Here is a 26166-nt window from a genome sequence, read left to right as displayed (position 1 = left end):
TCCTTTTTTGTGCTAGCGCATTCTAGCCTCCTGCGATCCGACGACTATTACGCGGCGTTATGCGCGCATTATCTCCAAGACGGAAACCAGATAATACGTGATGGTAAGTCTTCTAATAAGCAACGCCGAAATGCCAATCACGCGCATTCCCACTCATGTTCCGTGATATCTTGTTACACGGATTGTGCGTGGCTCGGAAGTCCGCAGTGTGCATGCTCCTCAGCTGGCATGGAGCGACATGAACTGCAAGGATTCGCAAATATTTTAGACCTGGTTGTTCGCCCGTTTGTTGTTGTCCTTTACTCTTTAAGGGACAGCATGTCACTTGCTTGAGCCACCTCTTTCGTTGGGCAAACGATTTTCTGCTGCGAGTGAATGAGAACCAATCATGACATCTGGGCTGATAAGATATATTGACAAAACGTTAATAGCACCACAACACATCTTCAGAACATGTACTTAAAATCTTCATATTCTACAAGAATTTCCCCTCACTAGATCAGTCAAAGTCATCCTCCTCCATTTTGATTTTCCTTGGGTGGTCCGTTTTTCGTTTCCGCACGGTCAGATCGAGGCCTTCGGCGTCCGAGCTGGAGGCCGAGTCCTTCTCCAGCTCCCGCTTCAGGATCGGACAGTCGGCGGGCGCGGTAGCCGGCGGCGGTGGCGGCGGCTCGCGACGCTGAAAGCGCGCCAGCAGCTCCCGGCACACGTCCTCCGGTACGGGGACAGGCAGCGGCAGCGGCACCGGCACGGCCACCGGCACCGGCAGCAGCACCGTCACCGGCGGCAGACCGAACGGCAGCGCCGGCGGCGGCGGTGGCGGAGGCGGTGGCGGCGGCGCGCCCCCCTGCGGTCGCAGCAAGTGGTAGCGCTGCCAGGCGGGCGGCGGCGGCGGCGGCGGCGGCGCGTGGGGCAGCCCCGCCGCCGCCGCCGCCGTCGCCGGCTTCGGACCGGCCGGGCCTACGGCGGCGGCCGCAGCACCGGCACCGGCACCCGGCGGCGGCGGTGGCGGACGGGCCGGCGCTGACGGCCGCCGGCGGGCCCGCTCGCGCAGCTCCAGCACCGGCATCGTGTGGCTGCGGGCGCGTACGCCACGCACGGGCGCCCGCTGCGTGTCGGGCCGCGACCGCCGCAGCCGGCGCCGGTCGACCGGCGCGGCGCCGCCGCTCTCGGCGGCCGACAGTGGCGCCACCTCGCCGGCGGTGGTGACGCCGCCTGCCAGCGGCCGGTCCCGCAGCCACATGTCGGGGGTGATGAGAGAGTCCTTGGAGGAGCGTGACACCAGCTCCCGCAGCTGCGGCAGCATCTGGATGTGCGCCTCCGTCTCCTTGCAGAAGATGTTCATCTTGTACGCGTTCAGGCAGCTTTCACTGAAACCACAGGCAGTGTGCTAGAAAAGAATGTACTGCCACGTGACGATGCCTGAGGGCATGTTGCGAAAGTGGAAATTGTGTGCTATGTAAACCGATACTTGGATTCATAGGATGCGAATTTCGTTCTCCAATGAATGTCAAAGCAAACGTGACGGTAGTCCCATCCCATCTTCTCCCATCTACGGTCGCTACGCGTGAATGAACAAGGCGCTGCATCAGTTGGACGTGACGTGTTTCTTGACACGTACCGGTTAGCAGGCTGGCTTCATTCCCATCTGATCCCAGTCATTGACATAGCCACAAGACAGTTATTGGGGGCAAGCACGCCAATTGCCGAAGTTTGGTGGCTGGTGGCCCGGGTGGACCTATCGTCCGGTCTACCGGTTTACGGAATCACAAAAGTAGTGTAAACCTCTACCGGTCCACGGAATCGCAAAACCAGTGTAAACCTCTGCGAACACGTGATCGGAGAAGGCCTTTCCCGGCGGAGTCACTGTCGATTATTATCAGTCACTGCCGGAGTCACCAGCTCTGCGTACGTTCTCCCAGTTCTACGGTTCTGCTGGCGCTAACGTACCTCAACGCGCGTATTTATGTACACCTCGAGCAAAATAACGAAGACCATGCAACCCTCATGGCTCTATCAGCAGTAGAGACCCCATCCTCTCCCCACATTGTATGTTCCGAGCAAAACTGGGTTTGACACTTTGGACTTTTATGTGGCAGCACACTACAAAACAACACTGAAATAACTCACACAGACATGTTTATATGCACAAGCAGAACGCGGGCGGACTGCCAACTCACCTACAGAATTGAAGCTGTTGATCCCCATTTATGTACTCAATGTTAAGTGAATCTCTTATGTTCTTGCACCAGTCGCACAGTTTCGTCTTACGAAAGTTTGCCGCTCTGCAAAGGGAGCAATCGGTGAGATGGGGAGCCGTGATTACATTGTACTTGCACACTATACCTAGTAAGTGTCTCGCCCGAGTAACCCGCCGCGAAGAACATTTTCGTTTTGTGGGTATTACAGGCAGAAGCACTATTTGCTCTTAATGGCTTTGAGTCTTCCTCTCAGAGTTCTTTTCTTCCAGCTGGGGGCTTCTTAACGACAGCGTACAATTGTGGCATGACATTAAGGCCTGACGTACACCTTTCTTTCACAGAGGACCTCCGATCACTGCCCTGTCCACGTGGAAAAGAAGACTCCGCCCTTTAGAACACGATTGAATGCTCACTCACCACTGGAAGGTGGCTGCGACACCATTTCTACCCCACTCTCATCGCGGAGGGCTGCAGAGTAGGATTTCCCACCCACCTGGACTGGCTGAAGCAGGGCTCCGAACAAAACGCCTTCGAGCCCATAGTGTAGAGCTGGGCGCCGAGTTTGTTGCACCAGGAGCACACCACCGGCGTCCTCTTGCAGCCGGCGTCTGTGGAAATGGACAGATGCGGTGACGGACACAAGCCAGGTGGCGCTGCCGGGGACGCGCGGAGTATGACCGGCTTGCGGACGCCGGGACGAGGGAGCGGCCGGTATGGCAGGGTCCGTCGGTCAACCTCGGGATCGGGCGTGTCAGGGCGCCAGCCAGTCGATGCACCAAAATCGAACACAGCGCAGGGCATAAACAAGCCGCGGCTGCCAGGGTGCCAAAGTGTGGCTGTCTCGGGAGTGGGGGCTCAGGGACCGGCGACTAGGGTGCGTGTGTCTCAGGAGTGCGTAGGAGTCCGTGGTCGGGGGAGAAGGGTGTGGGTGTCTCGGGAGTGTGTGGGAGCCCGTGGTCGGTGACCAGGATGCAGGTGTCTCGGGAGTGCGAGGGAGGTCGGAGCCAGTATCCAGAGTGCCGGTGAGGGCGCGGGTGTCTCGGTAGTGTGTGGGAGCCCGTGGTCGGTGGCCAGAGCGCGGGTGTCTCGGGAATGTAGGGGAGCTCAGGGGCGGCCAGAGCGCGAATGTGCGTGTGGAGATCCCGAGAGTGTGGGGAATCCCGGGACCGGCGTCCGGGTGCCCGTGTGGGTGTGGGTGTCTCGGGGGGGGGGGGGGCTCAGGCCGGCGTCCAGTGTGCCGGTGAGGGCGTGGCGGTTTCGGGATCGTGGGGGAGCTCCGAACCGGCGGCGCCGGTCCCCAGGCGGGGATCAGTGGCGGTCGAGGCGCGGCCGCCGGGAATAATCAGCCGCATCGACCGGTGGCAGGGGTGACGGCGCGCGGCCGGCTCGGACGTCCGCTGGGAGCCGCGCCGCGCCAAATGAGGGTAACGGGAGCCGGCCAGACGGCGCGCGACGCTACCTGGCCGGCTCCGGTGGCGCGCGCCCACTGAGCTCCAAATGGGCGCGCGAAAGACGATAGCCGGCCGGTGCACGGGAGGTGGGCGGGGCCGCCCCCGGCGTCCCGGACGCGCCGCCCCGAGGCCGCGCTTCGGAGAAGGCGCCGACCCGGTACTCCTGTGCGTGATGCGAGGCGTGCTCCCACCCATTTGGTGAAACCCGAGAGCCAGCAGAAGGAGGGAGCAGCCTGGGTCTGCTCTCAATGCTGCACCGCACAAGCATCCCCTGGTCATGTGGGTAGCAGCCGGCAGGGGATGCCCATGCGGGCCCACACGGGACTCGGTGTCGCGGCCACGTGTCTGGCGAAGGGTGTCGGTGCGGATCCACATAAGGACATCCTTCATCGGTATTGTGCTTGCGCCATTGCTGACATTTTACAGTGCTATGCTTAAAATCCTGCCGCCGCTAAAGGTACGCTTGACTCAAGGCCCTCTGGTGCGGCACGGCGAACAAAATGCGTCTGCAACGCACCTGCTATATTTAAAATATCTCACCGACCAATATTATTTACAAACGTGTTGCTTTCTTAGCTCGAAGTCGGAAACGACGTCAATGTGCGACAGACAACATGTGCAAAATCTGTTCGCATTGCAATGCCTTGCCAAGTCAGATGAGCATAACAACTGAAAAGCTGCAACGAAAAACTATGCCTTGTAATGGAAGCACCCACGCCATACATGGCGCAGTGTTTGATGATAATACTACCAATGGTACTGTAGAACGCCCCTGGGACCTGCAAGCCCCCCCCCCCCCCCCCCAAAGAACTGAAATGAATGATTCGGATCAGCAATCTTAAACTAGGCATACAATTTTAAATAGTGGTTGTCCTAGCGTTTTTCATGTTTCCAGATTAGACTCATGACCATCAGCATTTTAAATGTCTACCCAATTTACAAGAGTTTCAGTAACGCACCACAAAAGCCTTAAAAACGATCGTTAACAATCGATATGCTAGTTTTGAATAACAGATTCCGATCGCAGAAGTCACCCCAATTTAGATGCAACTCCATCCAAATGTGCACTGGCATGGTACACAGCAAAGAATCAGCAAACAATGCGCATTTCCGTTCGACCCCACACACCTAATTCAAATCATCAGGCCGCTCAGTCATCGCCATCAGGCCCCGCCCACCTCCCGTGCACCGACCGGCCATCCTCCCTCGCGCGCCCAGTTGGATGAATAGCTGCAGGCACCACCAACACAACTGGGCGACAGTGGTCTTTTTTAACAGGACCGCTGTATTTATAACGCTACACCAGGCATTTCCATCTACCAAATTAAGTTCAGGGCATTTTTCATAAGCTGTGCGCAATTATTGTCGCATACCCTCTGCCAAAAGGCACTGCCACGACCAGGGGCGGATCCAGCCTGGAGTTGTTTTTTTCTTAGGGGGGGGGGGGGGGGCAACCGTTCGTCGCCAGCTGGCTGGTGTGGGATCCGAGGTCCAGTGCATGGTGCCTCTCGCGAGTACCTAGTAGGGACACCATTCAAGCACCGAAATGATACGGAACGGAAAGAAATGTTTGATACCGCACCATCAAAGTCAAAACAGCGGTAAGCAGACAAAACTTTTATGAAGTTCTGGAAATGTTTTCGGGACCAAAACATACTCCCAGAGTTTGTTGGGGCCATGGCCCCGTGTCCCCTCCCTTCCCCCCCCCCCCCCCCCCCGGATCCGCCTATGGTCATGACGCCCATGTTGGCCCAGCGGCATTCGCCGCCGCAAATCTACAAGTTCACCACACTGAAGCATTGTGTCTCCGGCGGTGCACCTTCATAAGGCGTCAAACACCGACGTACCAGAGTGTGGGACTGGCGCTTCCTTCGATCTGAATCAGCATAATGACTACCAACGTCATCCCAGTACAGCGATATTTCGAAACGAAGTTGGCTACAGATGGTTATTCTGCTGAAGCGTTGTTGCTGAAATTGATGTGAAATAAATATGTATTTTAAATACTGATGATCGTGGGTGCATTTCATAAGCATTTTGAAGAGCCCGGACAGTCGCTCTTCCAGATACGATTGTTAAACTTTAAAGGCCAGGTGTCAGGAAACATGCGTTACATTTCTATTCAGGCACGCCCATCTAACAATGAACTTGCGCGGTTAAATTTCGACCCCTCGTGCGTAACAGTGCCCTTTTAATACAACTCACTTCACCGCACCGGGACCATGCATTGACACTCCTACCAGCCGGCGACACGAGGGCCGCCGGTGGCGCCGGCCACTCTCGGCACCGCCCGGCCCCTGCTCTCCCTCACCGTTGGCGAGGGCGGCCGTGACGGGCGAGACGGCGCGCGGTGACATGGAGCCGTCCGTGACGGGCGAGGAAGGCCGGCTGAGGCGGCCGGCGCCCCCGGCCCCCGGCGGCGGCGAGCCGCGCCGCTCGTACCGCCCCGGCGGTGGCGAGTCGCGCCGCTCGTACCCGTACCAGCTGAGCATCTCCTTCATCGCCGTCTCGGCGAACTCCTGGAATAGGCAAGGACAGCGGTCAGTAGCGGCCCGGCTGGTGGTGGGCAGGGGAGGCGGCGGTCAGTGGTGGCCCGGCTGATGGTGGACAGGGGAGGCAACGGTCAGTGGTGGCCCGGCTAATGGTGGGCAGGGGAGGCGGCGGTCAGTGGTGGCCCGGCCGATGGTGGGCAGGGGAGGCAGCGGTCAGTGGTGGACCGGCTGATGGTGGGCAGGGGAGGCAGCGGTCAATGGTAGCCCGGCTGATGGTGGGCAGGGGAGGCGGCGGTCAGTGGTGGCCCGGCTGATGGTGGGCAGGGGAGGCGGCGGTCAGTGGTGGCCCGGCTGATGGTGGGCGGGGAAGGCAGCGGTCTGTTGTCCTGAGTCTGCTGTTGGAACTGGAACAGCGCGTCTCTGCCAGTCGAGATGTCAAGCGCGCATCACTTTTCAGACTGGCCACGAAATCTCAATCATAAACCGGCGCTGAGATAGGTTTACTTGCCACTTCCAAAGAGCAATCACTCGCCCGCGCATCTCCTGCTGACTGAAGAGCGCATCTCCTGCCGACCGAGGAGCGCATCTTCTGCCGACCGACGGGCGCACCTCCTGCCGAACGGGGGGAGGGGGGGGGGGGGCACATCTCTTTCCGACCGAGGAGCGCATCTTTTGCCGACCGAGGAACGCACTTCCTGCAGACCGAGAAGCGTACCTTCTATCGATCGAGGAGCGCTTTTCCTGCCGACCAAAAAGCGCACCTCTTGCTGACCGGGGAGCACACCCCCTGCCGACCGAGGAATGCACTTCCTGCAGACCGAGGAGCGCACCTCCTACCGACTGAGGAGCGCTTATCCTGCAGACTGAGGAGCGCACCTTCTGCCGACCGGGGAGCACACCTCCTGCCGATCGAGGAACGCACTTCCTGCCGACCGAGGAGCGCATCTCCTGCCGACCGAGGAGCGCACCTCCTGGCGACCGAGGAGCACATCTCCTGCCAACCGAGGAGCCAGCAGCAACCACTGAGAATGCATCACCAAGTCCAACCACATGCTTTGTGATAGCCGATGCTGCCGGCGAGCGCCATGGCATCTCCCCTGACCGCCAGCTGCCACGACCGAATGTAACATATTACCGGCGAGTCGATCCGTGTTTCGTCGGTCTTGCCTTTCACGAGATCCGCGGTGTGGGTTACAAAACAACGTAACCGTAGCAGTCGTCTATTTATACGGGACCGAAGTTAAACAGCTGGCGGTGTACGGTTGCGCCATTCCGTCGTCACCGGATACCAAGAGGCGGGCGGGTTCGGTTACAGACGGCCCATCGGGCGCGGCGCGTCGCATCCCGGGTGGTGGTGGTTCGCGGCGCCGCCGCCAGACGGCGGTGTCGCCGGGTCCGTGGGTGCACCTCTGTCGCGGCGCGCTCCACCCGAGGCCGGCGGCTCCGGTTCGGCTCTGGACGTGTCGGGCTCGGCGATGCCCCGGCTCACGGCGGGTCCGGTTCGCCGGCGTACCAGGCGGCCGCTCGGAAATGAGCCCGCATACCGGGACGCAGGGCGGCGCTTGTTCCGGCGTCCTGGCGCTCATGGCTCCGCGGCTGCGCGGCCGAGGTCATGGTGTTGTTGACCGGCACCGGGTCGCAGCAGCACAGGAACGCCAGTCGGGAACGCAGCCAGAGCCTTGACAAGCAGGGGGGAGGGGGAGGAGGTTAAGGACTGACAAAAGGCTCTCCGATAATGAGAGGTCCCCACCCCTGCCCCCCTCCCCCCCAATCACCGGATATGGCCCGCTTGATTTCCTGGGGGTACGAATGTTTTCGTTTTCTTCTGTTACCTTTGACTGGAACAGGAGCCAGTAGTTACGCAAAGGCGCAATATATTTCCATTTCGAAAACAATAAACTGAAAGAAGCGGGTATAAAATGACTACATGGAATTAACCAACGGCGCTATTCATTTCCGTTGGTTCTATGGACTCTTCCTCCAACCAAAAAACTACATGGAACTCAAAGATCTTGCCAGATCTTTGTTTGATTCCACAGAGATATTGGAAGCTCCATGAACGTAGAGTGTAAATCAATATAGGCCATTTTTTATGACAATGGCCAACCCAGGTTCACCTGGAAGTGTTCATTCACCCTTCAGTTCGAATCGATTACTGATAAAAATAAAGTAACAGCCAGCATAACATTATCAAGATAAATCACATCATATAGGCTGATACCATAAAACAACTATGCAGCATACTGATCTTGCATCAGCATCTCATCATCAGCATCCGTTCTCTCTCATCATCATCACCAGCATCAGATCAGCATCCGTTCCGAACATGCCCGATCGCAAATCTGGAAGAGAAGAACCCCGACGAATCCTCGCAGCGTCAGCCCTGCGGATGACACCCCGAAGCAGCTCAAGCAGGGACGAAAATGGCACGGAGAAAATCCTTCCCACGCTTTAGGCCGACATTTTGTACGTTTAGAAAGAAGTCCTGGTATGTATTGCACCTACACGATTTGTATATTGATATAGAAACAGATTGGCGTTTAGAGCGCCACGAACTGATCATGGGATCTGTTGCTGGAACTGAAAGAGCTAAGGTAAAATTTCCATTTTGAAAGTTGCTGTGACTGTTTCTCTGTTCAAAGGACAACCTCAAAAATGAAATGCAAAATATATCCCATACATATATATATATATATATATATATATATATATATATATATATATATATATATATATATATATATATATATGATCCATATCTATGAATTGATTTGGAGAGACTTTCGGCATCATTATTAGACGATTGCTCTCGCGTGCCCTGCACTCGCCGCTTGGTGTTATCTGCAGTGGTTAACGCCGTGCGGTTTCACAGTAAATGTAAGCCCGGCCATAGCGTTCTTCTTCCCAAGATTGCGAGCGCGCAGCTTCATCAGCTCTTTATGTAATTTGTTTCACTGGTTATTCTTCAAAAAGATGTCAAAAGGATGAAGTTTCCAAGAGAACATGGGTTAGCCTTTTTTATTTTTGACCTCATTCTGATCTGCTCTAATGATCACATAAAGGACCCCTTACTTTTTCCTGGCAAGAGGTGCCGTGAATAGAACACTAGGAGGTAGATTATGCTTCCGGGTCAAGGGCATAAGGGTCATTTTGTCCTAGCGTGGGGTGTCTACCTTCTGCCATTCTGGCGACATGGGGCGGGTTCCCTGCTCGATCCGGAGACCCTTAGCGGAACACATGATACATTGTCCCCTCCCTGACGCGGGAGGCACTCTTGACTGGGACAGCTTGCCCCGTATGGACGCAGGAACCATCATTGATGCAACAAGGTTCCTTATCGCCGCGGGTGGTCCAATGATTGGAACAGAATACGGTTCGGCTTAGTGGGGCCTTGGCTGAAATGGGGGGCAGGACACTCTGTTCGGTACTGAGAGCCCTGACCGACGCAGAGCCCTCCGCTGTCACATTGTCGATGACCGCAAATTCTCACATCTCCCAATGCCATTGGGCCCCGACCAGCCCCAGAGGCCCTTCGGCTTTTGGGGTTTCGTCCCTGCCCCTGTTCTGCCACATTCCTTGACCGACTCGGGACCTCTTACCGACACAAGGTCTCTTGTTAGACAATATGGGCGCCTGGTCGACACAGGGACTCTCATTGTTGCATGGGCTCCGACCAATGCAAATCGTGGACCCTGGCCTTCTCCCTGTCTGGGAAATCTGGTAAATTGGCCCTCAGGGCTCCCCGACCGACCCAGAGCTGACTGTGCGGTGTTGGCCGAAACAGAGCTCGCAGTGTTCCAGGGATCTCTGATCTGAGAAAGAGGCTCGCTGACTAACATTTGAAGTCATGGCCTTGCAGGCGGAGTCCGTGACCTATAGACTGCCCCTCGGTCCCCTCTGGCCCTCCAGTATTTCAGTCAGGCCCTTGGTCCTTAGTCCGGGGGACATTCGGTTTTTTCCAGCGTCTCTTCAGCCCCCACCCTTGGACTCGGGCCCTGGCCTCCTCAGGGTCGCTTGCCGACACAGGACCCACTGTTAGGCACTGTGAGCTGTGACCGGCAAAGGGGCCGCCCCTTGTTTGAGGTACCCTGACCAATGCAAATCGCGAATCCAGGCCTTGTTTCTTTTTGGGACACCACATTAACATTATCCGATGCAAACCGGATGCATTAACATTATGCGATACGAACGAGATTGTGCCAGGACTACGTATAAACCGGGCTTCCCCAATAACAGACGTTGAAAGTGTTGTATTTGTTATCGTCTTGCATGTAACAAATAAAATGGGATCATACGATATTTGGCAAATTGAGTTGATCGGATGAGGCCCACAAGCACACACAAAAGTGTTTGGGTGGTGTTCAGTTGACAGCGGTTAACTTTCCTTCATATTTTTTCAAATCTTCTTACGAAACTACGTCGCAAAATAGCGCAAGCGCACAAACTGAGACACACACCCGTGCACCTTCTGAGATCGCCTGTAGTAACAAAGATATTTGAGATATCGGCGATCACAGGTCAAGATAAACAAAGAAAACCATGTATCGAGGCCCATCTTCATTCATTCCTTGCATTAAGATGGAAGATAGGTGCAATACGTGAACGAAAAGAAACCAGGAACAAAGTAAGCTGATTTTCATAAACCCGCGATATCAATAATCCGACCAGTCCTTCACCATCTCATCCCTTTTATACTGCAACAGAGAAATATAAAATGCAGCCATCATGCCAAAACAATAACTGTTAGACAAAAACTGGGTACAAACTGACCTCAGAGTTAGAAAGAAGTTGTCGCTTTTCACCGCCCAGACTCTAAATTGGCTTGTACCATTGCTACTAATGATGCTGAGGAAACATACAAGCGGGGGGACCATCTCATAATAAGGCTGCTGATGCCAATGTGATGCGTTCTTCGCCGAGGCTAATGCTTCATGAGATCACGCCGCGCCTGGCTGCCTGTCGCTGCGGTATATGGTATATACAATAAGGCCTGAATGTTTACATGCCCGCCGACCAACACCGTTCGCTGGTTCATCTGAGACCGCAGCCTGTAGCACCTATTCCCAGGGTACACAGTCGTTGGCCGACAGATGCACGGTCAGTGCAAATACTCGCAGAGGCGTTCTGCCTCGGACAGCACAGGCGCGGCCAGGCCACCTCAGGTCGGGGGGGGGGGGGGATCGCCACGTGACCTCGCGGAGGGCACGGGCGGCGTTCGCCGGGAGGTCGAGCGGTGCAGCCGGTTCCAGTTGTGAACACACCATAGCACCACACCATGAAACTTGCGTCATTGAATGGAATGGTGGCAAACGGATCCCACTAATGTTGAAATAAATCGCGTACAAAAGAGCCAGCGTGTAGGCCTCGTTTGGTTTTGTATATACGTCATGGCTGGTATAAGCCACATGGTACCTATAGGTTTGTACATCATGACATCGCGTGTGACGAGGACAGCACTCCGAAAGCAGACGCTTCCATCACATATCTGTCCGGGAGAAATCCTGTAGCTTTACAATTCAATCAAGAGACTTAGCTTTAAAATACAATTCAGTGACTTGACAAACCAGATTAATCTGACACGCTTGCTACTCCAAGCCAAAGCTGTGTCAAAGCTCGGAACACCCCTCGGCGGCTAACACCGTATAACCGGTAAACGAGTCATGCTGTCTTACACGGCCGCCTGCTGACCGGTTAAGCAAAGGCCTTCCAAAAGCCCATCCAGGCTAAGATATATTGGTTACAAATTGCCATCCCGTAGCGCTGTGATTACGCCTAATTTCAGACCAGGTCGCTGCCTAGAATTGGGATTTTCAAGCGTGGAACCAGGTACTGGTCTTCTGGCTTTTTCGGTATACCACATACGTGGGATGACGTACTGCACCAAAGTACTTTGTGGTGCTGATTGACAGTGATCTTACTAATACAGCGATCATCCCACAAACAGTTAACGTTTTTATAATTACAAGCACATTATTAGCTTTCTTGAAATGCTATCACACTTGCTGACACGCTTGCTACCATATGTCATGGTAATCAGCTGAATGCGACGCGCTCGAGTGGGGAATCAATTTGACACCCTCTCCTGAGATCTCAGAACTAAGGGAGCTGGGGGCATCCAATTCACGTGATGGGCAGGTGCATGTGAGCTCATTTGTATCAAATTCTGAAGTCACAGCCATGACTTTGTGGTCAGGTAAGGTCAAACTAAGTCCAATGCCAGATCAGCATTCAAAGTGCTCTCAGACCAGGTCACGCGACTCGTTTTGACATAGATATCTCTACAAAGCGAAAGGTCACTTGTGTCCAACTCAGTTAAGTGACCTTGCTTGAATTCAGCAGTTCACGGCGATCAAAAAACCTTCAATATTGTTTTAATCATTGGATTTTGATTTCTTCAAGTATTACGCTAGGTGTCATGTTTCTGCGACCAAAATGCTGACCAGGGTCATTTTAGGCAGTGACCACCTCTGACCTTAATGAATTCTACACAATATATTTGTCGGTGTCCCTAAATCAAAAAATTTGAAACGAGGGCAACAAACTATCCGATAATACAAAATATCCGGTAAAAAAGCAAGAAGTTTGCTGTCTTAGTCTGAACTTCATACCTTACCCAGGATTCCTGAAATTAGTCGCAATCCTATGCTTGTGTGGTACATTGTCTGAGAAATCGCCTCGGAAATGTATGGCTTCGTCTAACACCCGTTGCCGCGTCATGTTATAGGAATTCCCATGGGAATCGCCTGCGCTGACAAACACGGTCTGGCTTTGACCTGCCGTATATCAGCGACCTTACAAGGTACAATGAATTGATTAACCAAAAGATCGGCTATTGCACTGCCTACAGCTATACAAAGCTCAGTGTGTCTACAAACCGCCGTTGAATTTACTTTGGAACATCCTTCAGGGAAGGCAAAAATCAGGCTGCCCGAGCGTGTTTTAAAACTGTAGAACCTAACGAAATCATTGGCACCTTCGCCGGAAGCTGATTTGCCTGCCAAGGTTCGACATTCAATACTCTCCACAGGCGTGCGACATGAAAGGGGATGTGCGCTATTTGATTCACCAAAATGACATAAGTTATAGCATAACTGTTTCAGAGGCAACGATATCATACAATTTAAAAAAACGAAAAAAATGAAGAGTTTGGCCTTGAATCAGCGTCATGCCCATTGGCTTGTTTTCAAATGCATTTCTGTGTTGTATATGCTTGACTGTTGCTGTGTTAATATTGTTGTTAACTACCTCTATGCAGGCTTTCAGGACCACAAGGCCCTCAGTTGCTGTCCACGGCCTAGCAAATGTCTTACCATCTGCCATGACCTAACAGGTGACGCGATGGTCGTCTTCCTTTAAGTGGGCAGTGACTTGTATGTTTAGTATGTTTGACATGTGAAACATGTATGTTCACATCGAGTGAGAGCGAGATCTTGCTTCGTGTAATACTCGCAGGCGATTGCGAACTCCTCAACCCATTCAAGGACGAGGAGCTTTGGACTTTGCCAGAAGGCGTCGGACGTCGATCGTCGAGCAAAAACGTCACTGGGGATGGGCCATTGACGGGTGGTAACAGTTAGGGACTTTCGTTGACCAGCGGGTGTATCTACGGATTCAGCGGACGATGTTGACATTAAATTATATGTCGTATAACGAGCAGGTTTGTATAACTGGTTAGGGACTTTTGTTGACCAGCGGGTGCATCTACGGATTCAGCGGACGATGTTGACATTAAATTATATGTAGTATAACGAGCAGGTTTGTATAACTGGTGCGGAACGATGATGATGCTAACAAAACTAAACGGGAACACACATTATAAGATGCACGCATATTTCATCGAAAAAGCACCGACAGAATTTAATGCGAGAGGAGCAACTAAAAGGTCATGCTTCATGTTCAGATCGCAAGCCCCTTGCCTTTGAGCTATCCAAAGCATTTCCAACAACCAACGTTTCTGCTTGCTCTAAAACGCACGTGTGCCCCTTCCCTCTCGGCGCACACCATGAGCTGCCGGCTAGGCGGACACCATGGGCTGCCGGCTAGGCGGACACCATGGGCTGCCGGTTAGGCGGACACCATGGGCTGCCGGTTAGGCGGACACTATGAGCTGTCGGCTAGGCAGATACCATGGGCTGCCGGCTAGGCGGACACCATGGGCTGCCGGCTAGGCGGACACCATGGGCTGCCGGCCAGGCAAGCACCATAGGCTGCCAGTCAGACAGATACCCCCCTGTATCGTGCTTGTTCAGCGGCGAGCGGCCGAACGCGTCGGTGCCAGGCACGCACTAAGCCAAACCAATAGGGACCAAAAGAACAGGCGCTAAAAGGGCGCGGGCTGCAATCCCGGAGTCGGCAAAAATCCGCTTGTTCGTGCCCGGCGGAGCCAGGCCATGGTTGAATTTGGAAGAAATCGATCACGGTAGGATGCGTTTTGGTCTCAAAATGATCAAACCAGAGCGGGGGAATGGGAGAGGGCGTAAATATGCTAGCAATTTGATTGCCGTAAAAAGTTGAGTCTGAAAAATGTTAATTTTAGTTTTCATCTAGCCATGCAGAAAACTACCATCGTTACAAAAGATTTAAATCCCCACAAAACTGGAACAATCGAAATATTGGCCATTCTCGTTTTGTCTTTGACTGCGGCGCTCCTGAATAAAGCGATGCGAGAATCAAGGCACTCCGTCCGTATGTGCACCTCTAATGTCGTGCATGTGAAGGCCAAAAATTTGCAAAATGGTAACCGTGTAAAGAAAAATTCCCTAGACAAACAGGGGATGAATCAGCGAAGTATTACGCAAGTCTCTGCACATCAAACGCAACACGATTTGTGTCTTCTTTTCATTTTTTTACGAGAAAGCGACGCAAGTGGTCACGACCCTTTCATGGAACGCCATCGACTGTGGCCATTTTAGCGCTTAGGGGCCATAGCACAACCGGGATTCGAACCCAAGCCCAGTGGAAATCGTGGAAATTCGGCAATCTAAGAATCCGGCCATCACATGCCCTCATGATCGACCCAATAGGTACTGTAACCGAAAAGTCCATTCTGATTGCTAGTTTGACACCCCATTGTTCCTTCGAACATAAGTGCATGTCCCGGCTTATGTCGGTGACATTGGTGATCAGCCACCGACTTGAGTGGAGCGGGCGGCTTATTCCCTGACTTGTCGCCTTTCTCCTATCTGCCGGAGCACCTAAGAGACCCCGTTTATGATGGAGCGGGCGGCTGATCCCTGACTTGTCACCTTTCTCCTATCTGCCGGAGTACCTAAGGGACCCCGTTTGTGGAAGGTAGCCGCGGGCGATTTTTGAGGCCGAAGCAGTGGAAAGATAACAGATCCCCGCGACACCCATAACTGGCTGCGTGAGCGTCGTGAACGATTTTGTCGAGCGCTTCCGATGTGCTTAAGCCGTTGGGACCAGCGGTTTAAACACGTACTTAAACAAACCTGATATCAACGCGAGACGTCTCTTTGCTATGAAATTTGATGGGCTCCACATGCGGAAAACTACAGAAGTTTGTGAAAATCTGTCAGTCTTATGAGGAATTTTCACATTTGAAGATACTGAAGCGACACATATAAGCGCCAATAGCACAAGTGATCTTATTTCATCAAACGGTCTAAACAATCTGTTACCAGAAGGGTCCAAACGTGGATACGTTGATCAGATATGCATGTGGTGGCCAAAAGTGTACAATACATACTAAACCGTTTGTCGCAAAAAAATCGCGGCATCACTTTGGTTGACGACTTATTGGACGGCGGATATTGCTATGTTCCGTTTACTACTTATACATCAGCAACAAAACTACTTAGACTCCACTTGATGCCAAGAATATATGTACATACATATTATATGTTATTGAGTTGGTTATTTAAATATTCAACACCTCCTATTATTGAAAGAAGTGAAATGAAAAAGAATATCTTATGAAACCATTATTTTTCTTTTGACCCCGAATGGTCTTAGAGCCCCTGCGTCCCCCCCCCCCCTTCTGGGATCCACTCCTGGAATGTTACTGATATAATTATATGGGTAAGCGATTGCGCCGTCTACGAACTCCATGCCATAACGACGCGATTCCATAGGGAGGGTCAATGTGTGACGATACCAAAAAAAACTGCACATTAAAGTCACGTGGATCCCGATTTGAGTACTTTTCATGGGCTGTCAGTGAATAAACCCGTAGCTGGACGAAGACGAACTTAGACGAACTTAGACGAACCATACGACTGGAAGTTTCAAAAGGCGGAAGAGTGAAATGTGGCAAAGCAATGGCATGCCATTCATTTCGGAATATTTCAGTGCCCATCGTCATAAGGACAAAAACGAACACTGCAGTGGTCGCATCTATTACCTTGGCGGGAAGTTAGCAGTGCACACGCGTAATTTCTAGTGCTGGGAGCAAAAACGACACGGTATCGCTGCAGTAACAATGCAGAGTTAATTAATACGAGGTTATTTCGAGGTGCAAAAGAGTATGGGCTAAGCATTCCATGCATGTCATCTCGTGATGAATTTTCATCAAGTCAGTGCAGACCCTTGCCTGCCGATATTTCTGGCACGATTCTTTGTTAAGCGAAAATGATGGCAGAGTATGGCATGGTTATCAGGACATGGGTGTTACAGCATATTAATTATACCAGATTACCACCATCGTCGTAAATGAATAGCTAAATGCGACCGTAATATGCATATCGAAGTAATAGTATACGCCGAATGCGATCGCGTCTCACTTAAAGGGTAATAGATCCAGCGGCACTGTTGGCACCACCTCCCACGTGGGCACGAGTGGCATCGATAACGAATACTTTAAGACAACAAATCGATCAGTTCCCGATCTTTTAAAGATGTATCCTGACTCGTTTGAATCGATGAATTTCTGGGCTCAGACTTCACACTTAACAGTGCTTGTTGTGCGGGTCCTGACCCTTATCATCTGATTGCGCAATGCCAGGCAAGAGCAGAATTTAGAGGCGAAAGTGTTTCGCGCCGCAGTGCGCGGAACGGTCCGTCCTGCCCTCGTCACTTTGGGAATAAAGTGGCGGGAAATTCGGGGAAACCCGTGCTTTTTAACATTTGTTCAGCTATACATGTTTTCAGCGGGGGGGGGGGGGGCAGTACGCTAAGAACGTGAATACAGGTTTCGTCTGAATTGGGGCATGTGTTCTACAGACTAAATTTAGGGATTGCTTTATAAACCTATGTTGACTGTACGAATTTATCCTGCAGTGAGGCATCTATGTATTATGCGGCAAACTGGGGCCAAATGTAGGAATCGGTTTATGAAGTTATGTTGGATGCACGGATTTATCCTGCAGTGAGCTATCACTGCATTTTGCGGCAAACTGTTGTGACCTGGAATGACCAGAATAATGGATTTAATGATCCCTAGAGAGCGATGTGGCTCATCAATACGGCCTAACCTTCAGTCGCCAAATACTGAAAATTAGGAATTGTTTTCACACACGAAACAGGCGTCAAATCTATCGGGTGTCACGTCAAATATTTTAAGCGCATGTGCGGACACTGAACATAGTCCAAGCACACGCTACATGGCGAGAATTGTTGGAAATTGCCAGACATTTAGGTTAGTGTCTTTCACTCAATCATTACATTTCAATATTTGTGTTTTTCATACAATCATCATGGTCTGGGAATCGGAAAGTACAGGTCCCTGTCCCCCTCCCCACCCCCCACCCCCACTCCGCGCTTCAACACACACCTCGCGAGAGGACGCTAGCAGCCGTAGCAGGTGTGGGTCATTCTGGAATTAGAAGTGCGTTGTGTTCAGGGGCATCGTGGCAATTAAATATTGCCATGATTAAATATTTTGCTAAATAGATAAACCATGAATATTTCAACACACTCCATTTGTCACAGATCACAGCCTTTTCAACTTAACGTTTCAAAAGATACACTTTGCACAAGCAGCTTTCAGCGTTCGAAGCTTGCGTTCACATTAACGTGCGTTATGATGACTGAGGAAGCATTTGCTATGTCATGAGCTTGTCACACAAACTGAAGTCGACCATGCAAGAAAGCCCAAACGGCGTAATAATTCAGGCCAATGCCGTACGCTAATACCAAAATCTCAAGGTCGTACGCAGGTATATCACGGACACACGGAAAACAGTTTTTAAAAAAAATGTGTAGAGATGTAAGTTGCGATGTCGTGACTTGACGTAGGATGCCAGGAATGTTTTTCTAACCATCGTGAGCTCATAGCACATATCAGGACTTATAAACAAACCACAGTCCCTAAACGCATGCATGAACATTAAACAGGGTCAGGAATCCGACATTCCCTCCCATCGCCTGATTGTGACCTAGTTTTGGTCTGATCCCGGATGAATCTAAATACGTTGTAACACATGTAACAACGTGTGACAGGAGAGGTAGTCACAATGTCGCGGGCCATTGGTGTGAGTTGTCTTCAAAAAGCTTTCATGCTTAAAGGAAGTAGTCACTGGAAGCCCACACAAGTCCATGGTTGGCTAAGCCATTACAATTGTCCTTGAATTAGAACATGCTGACTTCAGTCAGATCAGTAAGCATTAGGATTTCAAGGCTGTTTAGCACAGCGCAAAGGTAAGGCATATTAATTAGTCAGTCATGATACAAGTGCTGATGACCTCACAACATCCAGCTTTGAAACAGGCAGCTTTTCAAATAAATTTTCGAGCACGGCCCTTGGTCGCACACAAAACCTTAAACAAAAATGGCATCACCAAGACGCACCAGAGTAAACAATTTCACAAACGCTACAGCATCCACACGTGCACAACTCTACACTGAGCCCCATAGTTTGAACTTGCCCACTACAAAAAAAGAGCGGTGTCACAACGCTGAAAAACCTACGGATTACAAAATACGTCCATGAAGAAACACTTTGTTAGGTAAAAGTTTCAGTTCACGAATGTTCAAAGAATACCATATTTTTCCGTGAGGATGATCCTTTATTTTTTGCAAAATCCGATTTGAAAGAGGTATTTCATCACGTGAGACCCGGTGACCATCATGGGCTGTGGAGAAATGATCCTCTTTGGGGTTACAGCGGTTTTGCTTTTGACAGCACGTAGATGCTCGTAAGACTTATCGATCTAATTAAGCCCTGATTGGTCGCTTTGACTTCCCTACGTACACCTTTTTCCCACTTGCTCAGACATTGGTATATGGAACACCAGACGTCAACATTTTCCTTTGAGCCCTGCTGCACACGCGTTTCAAAGTCGTCTACCAGATGTGAATGGCGTGAACACTAAAATGTAATTGCTTTTTTGCTGATTTTAAACCGTTTCGGAGTTATTTTCTCTTGACATTGCAGTTGCGTGTCAACACGAAAAAAATAACACACGCGTTACAGACGCATCCGCCAAGACTCAATGAGATACATTTTTACTGTGATTTCGGTTAAGGATATGCACTTAATCCGCTGAAGTCAGAAGAGATTCTTATTTCATGAGTCAGTAAAGATCTTTCAATACTGTCCACTAAATAGCCGTGGAAATTGTCTCCCGACCTGCCTACGGCATCAGATAAACGAAAGTGCGGTTCGACCAGAGCGCCATCTGAATGTTGCAACGAATTTGAAAACTCGGCTTTTGGTGACCTCCTTTAACGAACGAGCTGCTGAGGAAATGTTGCCACTGCTGACACTGATGAAACTGTACTTGCGATTGCTTCGCGACGCTTCCCTTGCTTCGTTTTTCCCAAAGCTTCATGCAGTCGTACTCTTAGACTTGGCTTCTGATTAGATGTAAATGAGGAACGCTGCATGTAAAGGACATGATTCTCGGCGTGATTTCTTATTCAGTGATCATGAGGTTATCACGTACTAAATATCTGCGTGACTTACTGCTTTTGTTTGTCTTAAGGCCATTTTTACAAAAAGATAGGTTCTTCCGCACAGTGGTGATGATAAACGTGGATCTCAAATCGAGCAATAATAATATAAAGCGAACGCATTTCACATTAGCCCTCGTCAATAACATTCCTACAACACTTTCAGTCAAACATTTTATAACGTTGCATGAGTCATCCGCCTAAAATAACAGCTCAGGACATTCAATGAACTTGTGAGCCCCTTGTGTCTGATTTGCGATCCACTAATATGCATTTTTGCATCTTACTTGGGTTAAATAAGGGTTAATTGTCAAGTTAAACAGTAAGCATGTATTGCATATCTTTATGTATACTCATATTGGGGCCACACATCCATGTTTCGGCATGTTTTTTGATCGATCATAACCAATGACCTACGCATTTGGGGAAAAAGTGTCGGGGTCAGAGCGCCACAGAAGAACGCTTCTCTTCAATCGTACCGAATTCAGACAACACACCCACTCTCGTCTGCCCACTTTTCCTCTGTGCCCATAAGAAGAATCTAATGAGATTCACTGATGATGGGGAAGCGGGAGAAAACCATATTTCTGTAAGCCGCAGGCGTTTTGAAGGTTTATAGCGGTCTTGAGTGGCTTTTGTGATTTGGGTGAAAGATTGAGGAGGCCAAAATAAATAATGAGTGAGGGCAAACACCTCCCAAAGGGATGCAGGGATCCTACTATTCCTGTGGAGGTAATACAGACAAGTGTCCACAAATAGACAACGACATCAAGTACAGACAGATCGATGTACACACGAACGCCTTCCTCCCCCCCCCTCTCTCTCTCTCTCTCTCTCTCTCTCCCTCTCTCTCTCTCTCTCTCTCTCTCTCTCTCTCTCTCTCTCTCTCTCTCTCTCTCTCTCTCTCTCTCTCTCTCTCTCTCTCTCTTTATCTTTTTATATCACGAGTGTATCACTTTATCACGATTTCTAAGCTGAAATGGCCCTCGGTCTTTTGTAAATCACCTCAATAACGAAATGGTTGGCATGAGCAGGACGCCGGGCCAGACACACATCCACACTAGACAGCGCAAACAGCGGGAGCAGAAGTCGCCGGCGAAGTCAGGCGCTGGACGCACGCTGGAGCTTCAGCCGTCTACGCCATAACACCCACGAGGGGCGCCAGTACGGCGTCACACCAATCCCGCGGCCCAGGGACGCCGTGGCGGCGCGTCCACGGACGTCTCGGCCGCAGCTGAGATCTGACCTGCAGCCAGCTGGAGCTCCAGGCGGCCAGGCCGGATGCGTCGCACGGGAGGGACGGGGCGGAGCGCGGGCGGCGGCACGGGCCCCTGCCGGCGGGCGGCGGCTGACTGCGCCCGCCCGCCGGCCGCCGCGCCGCCGCGCCGTGTCAACAGCCGCTCGGAGACGGACGGTCACCAGAGCCGGCCGGTAAATACGCTCCGGCTCCGATTACGTCTTGTTTTTCAGCCGGCGACGGGCTGCCGGCCCGGGCGGCACCAGCGCGCCGCCTGGCGCCGAGGTCGGCCTGCCGACCTGGCACGGCCCGGTCCGGTCCGGCCCGGCCCGGCCCGGCCCGGCCTGGTCTGGTCTAGTCAGACCTGACCTCACCTAGTCTTACCTGAACTGACCTTATCTGACCTGACCTGGCCTGACCTGGCCTGGAATGGCCTGGTCTGGTATGGCCTCGTCCGGGGATGCATTATAGAAGAGCCGGGACGACGCCGATCAGAGGAGAGTGGCTCCGGTCATTTAAGCGGGAAGCGTGTGGGGAGGAGCGACTTCGGACAGCCCATCCGGCTGCAGCTGAGATGAAGATGGAACAGTACGGTCTGGATTGCACGGGAGAGGAGGCATCACATCTCAGCCCGTTCTCGGTCAGAGAGGTAAGAGGGAACATAACGGTCCAGCCGTCGAGAATTCCTGGCCACGCCTCTGCCTCCCGATCAAGGCCAGGCTCCAGGGACGGAGGGCGAAATCAGCGCACAGGGCGGCTGGCCTCGCCGCACCAGGCCGGACGGAAACACCCCCCGGTGCGCTGTGACGCGGCGTCTCACCACCGGACAACGGTCACGACCTGTCATGCCAGCAGAACACGGCACTACCGATACGTGACGGTGCTGCGATACCGGCGATACGTGACGGTGCTGCGATACCGGCTCCTGATGCCCGGCTCAGGTGGCGTCGCGAACTGGTGGCAAGAACGTCAGGGTCGAGGGCGGGGCCGCCCGGGTCAGGAGCAGGACCGTTCAGGTCAGGAACCGGGCCGTCCAAGTCAGGAGCGGGCCGTCATTTCAGGAGCAGGGCCGTCATGTCAGAAGCAGGACCACCCTGAGCAGGGGCAGGACCGTGGGATCAGGAATAGGGCCGTCCAGGTCAGGAGCGTGGCCGTTCGGGTCAGGACTGGGGACGGTGGGCCGTCGGGGTCAGGAGCGTGGCCGTTCGGGTCAGGACTGGGGAAGGTGGGCCGTCGGGGTCAGGAGCGTGGCCGTTCGGGTCAGGACTGGGGAAGATGGGCCGTCGGGGTCACCTTGTGGACGTTGGGCGGCGAGTGGCCCGCTGACCTCACCGGCCCGTATCACGGGCGGTGTCATGGCATCACCGGACTCAGCGCCGTGACCCGCCTTCTGGACCGAGACACGCTGACAGCGCAGCGCACGACCAAAGCGGCGCAGCAAGCGACGCGCACTGTTCTGCGAGGAGGAAAGCAGATCACGGCGTGCATTTAATTTAGAATCCTTCCGTCCACTTTTGTGCGCTATCAAACGATGCGAGGGCGTGCGTCGCTGCTGATCTGTAAAGTGGATACGACCTTGCGTCCGGTGCGTCCGGTGCAACCTTACGTTTGGTACGTCCGGTACGATCATATGCCAGCACGACGTCCAGTTCGTCCGGCGCGATCTTACGCCCAGCGCATCCTGTACGACCATGTGTCTAGTAAGTCCGGTGCGACCTTACGTCCGGTGCGTCCGGTGCAACCTCACGTCCGGTGCGTCCGGTGCGTCCGGTGTAGCTTGATGTCCAATGCATCCTGTACGACCATGTGTCAAGTACGTCCGGCGCGACCTTACGTCCGGTGCGTTCGGTGCAACCTTGCGCCCGGCGCGTCCGGTGCGTCCGGTGCGTCCGGTGTGTCCGGTGTGATTTTATGTCTGGTGCATCCTGTGCAACCATGTGTCTAGTAAGTCCGGTGCGACCTTACGTCCGGTGCGTCCGGTGCAACCTTACGTCCGTTGCGTCCGGTGCAACCTTACGTCCGGTGCGACCTCAAGTCTGATGCGTCCGGTGCGTTCGGTCTGACTTTACGTCCAGTGCATCCTGTGGGACCATGTGTCTGGAACGTCCGGTACGACCTTACGTCCGGTGTGTCCGGTGCGTGCGGTGCGACCTTACGTTGGGTGCGTCCGGTGCGTACGTGTGGTTGTTCGTCACGTGCCCAAGTTTCATCTTCCTATAATCATACTCGTGAAATCCAATCCTTGATTTTCAACTGATACAGGCAGCGACATCTGGCAGATGCATTAGTATCGGCCAAGGGCAGGTCTGGCTGACACTGGTTCTCGAGGAATTCAATATGCGGACAAACATTTCCTGGTACCTACCAGAGACGCGCCAGCATTGTCAACAACGTCCCGGTGCCCTGATACTGCGCTAGGACAAGCTTCTGGAGTAACAGCCTAGGCACCGATATCGTGTACCTGTGTGTAAGCACAAGGAGTAATACAAAAAGGTGGTGTCGGTGGGAGCACTCAAAGCCGTTTTTGATGGCGCTCAGCTCTTGCCCATGTGTTACGCTTGCTCAAATATCCCGCAATGCTTGGGAGCGTTCATAGAACCTCTAAACGTTATCACCTTATATCGTTATCGTTATCGCTATCGTTATCATTATCGCCCAACGTTATATTTAGCAACGCTCTTAACGTTGCTCAAAACTCCCAGTGCATTTCCACAAGCATGCAATACACGGTTAGATCTCGTGACGACCGAGGCGCGACGAGAGCTGTCGTGTCTTCCGTCAAAGCGACACTGCACGCGTCGGCCCGGCTGACCCCGCGGCGGTGGCATGTGGGACTGCGCGCCCGCTCTGCTGAGCAAATGTCTCACCCGTCAGATGGCGCCAGCTGCTTGCTCCGCTAAGCCCTGTCGGCTACAGTTCCGCAGGTTCCCTTCCGTCCGACGGACGCCCCCGACAGCGCACCACTCACTGATCAGCCAGGAGGCGAACACGATCCCAGGCGGCTGGGGCAGGAACCTCGCGGGACATGTGCGGCGGGGGAGAAGGGGGATGGGGAGGAGGGCAGCGACCGTCCTCCGGGCAGCGTGCTCTGCACTGTAGCCTGAATCACGCGCAGGTTTATCCTTATCCGTCATTGGTTATGTCATCGTCGCCGTCAACATACGGCACTTCACAAGCGTGTCATGAGGGCCCTCCAGGAAATGTGGCGACCATGCAACATTGTGAGAACGATAATATTTATGTGAGATAATCACCCTCGAGTCGTTACAAGGACTCTTCACCTTTGTATCATGACAACAATTGGCGATAAAATATTTCATCTTTTGACAGTATCAACATTTTATATCTATAGCATTTATGCTCCATCTTCAGTCATTTTCCCTAGCCAAATTTGATCAACACCGATGCCGTACGTACGATCATCAGCGTTTGGGAAATCTGGACCAGAGCTGCCACTTTTTGAGATTTAGAAAACTTTCATCCGAATCGATTAATGAGAAAATTCAGGTACGACAGTTTCGCACATGCACGCTTACAAGTCTCACAACCTCAACGCCCGGCGTTGAAGTCCCAATGGGCCGCCGCGGCGTCGGCTGTCCAGCTAACACTAAGTGGCGGCTAACGGATGCACGAAAATGATGACGTATCTAAAACACCTACATTTGAACGCTTTAGGAAATGAATTCGTGCGAAATCTTCAAGAACGCTTTCACTTCAAACCCCCAGACAAATGTGAAACACTCCCTTAAATCTTTAATTGGCACGAAGAGATTTTGAAAGATATTCGGAAGCATTATTTCGTTCTCGAGCGCCCGGCACCCGCCGCCTGGTGTTAACTGCAGCGGCCAACGCCGTTCGGTTTTATGGAAGCTGCAACCCCAGCCATGGCTATTCTTGCCCCTGAGGCTGCGAGCGCATAGGTTCAAAACATTTTATCTGATTCGTTTCACAAGATGATTCTGCAAAAGGATGGGCGTTCTCAGACAAGCATGGGTCGACGTTTTGAGTTGTTCACGTCATTCAAATCGACTGGGTTGAACTCGCGTAAGACCCCTTACTGTCTCCAGACGTGGGGTCGCCTGGCTGATCCGGAGGTCATTAAAGGGATATTTCATACGTTGGTCCCCTCCCTGACTCAAAGGGCTCTCTGACCCGGGCAGTTGGCCTCGGATCGGCAAAGGGGCCTTCAGTGATGCAACAAGATCCCTTGGCACAGAAGCTCCTGTTCGGCTTCATGGACCCTTGGCTGAAATAGGGTAGAGGGGCCTCCGTTCGGTACTGAGAGCCCTGACTTGTACAGGGCCCTTCCATTGCCTCATTGCGGGCTCTCATCATAAATCATCTTGTCCCCTTTCATCGCTAGAGGGACACACGCAAGACACCCTCTGACATTCGAGATCCCACCTCTGTTCCTGTTCAGCAGGTGTGCCACTGGCCGATGTGGGAGCCCTGGCCGAGAAAGGACCCCTGCCAGGCACTGTCGGCCCCTGGCCGCCACAGCCCCCCCCCCCCCCCCCCCCCGTTGTTGTATGGCCCAACCAATCTATGTCGGGGCCCGGCCTTGTCCCTGCTTGGGAATTGGGCCTTCAGGCTCAGACCGGCACAGAGCCGACTGTTCGCTACTGTTGGTGATGGACGGACCAGAGGCCCCATGTACTCACGGGCCCCCAGTCGGCGCACCACCCCAGGTGCCTTCACGGGTAAGAGGTCTTTAATAAACCCAATTTAGTTGTTACATACTCACTCGTTAAACCGCTACTTTCTTTTATCGTGGGTATGTTGACAATCGCTTCCTCCTGTTCACAGATCGGTCTCGCGCCAATTTATTCCTCGATTTCTGAAAAAGTAAGCATCAAAACGTAGGGCTTGCGATGAAAAAAGTCAGCAAACAATTTGTTTTTAATGTTCTCGTGCGCAAGAAAGACGGCTATCTACAC

General features: G+C 52.5%; 1 protein-coding gene across 1 annotated transcript in view; it reads right to left on the bottom strand.

The window, feature by feature from the left end:
- Positions 1-389: 389 nt before the first annotated feature.
- Sobp (Sine oculis-binding protein) overlaps positions 390-26166 on the bottom strand; it is a 32532-nt gene continuing 6755 nt past the window's right edge. Inside the window, exons 2-6 of the mRNA XM_037223423.1 lie at positions 5964-6171; positions 2695-2809; positions 2181-2285; positions 1100-1370; positions 390-790 (exon numbers count right to left, since the gene is read on the bottom strand). Coding sequence (XP_037079318.1) covers positions 500-790; positions 1100-1370; positions 2181-2285; positions 2695-2809; positions 5964-6171 — 990 coding nt within the window. The 3' untranslated portion in view covers positions 390-499. The remainder of the gene's footprint in view (positions 791-1099; positions 1371-2180; positions 2286-2694; positions 2810-5963; positions 6172-26166) is intronic.

This window comes from Pollicipes pollicipes, unplaced genomic scaffold (assembly GCF_011947565.3).
Source record: "Pollicipes pollicipes isolate AB1234 unplaced genomic scaffold, Ppol_2.1 Scaffold_4881;HRSCAF=5763_pilon_pilon_pilon, whole genome shotgun sequence".
Lineage (NCBI taxonomy): Eukaryota > Metazoa > Arthropoda > Thecostraca > Pollicipedomorpha > Pollicipedidae > Pollicipes > Pollicipes pollicipes.
This window is presented reverse-complemented; position numbering and strand designations above follow the sequence as displayed.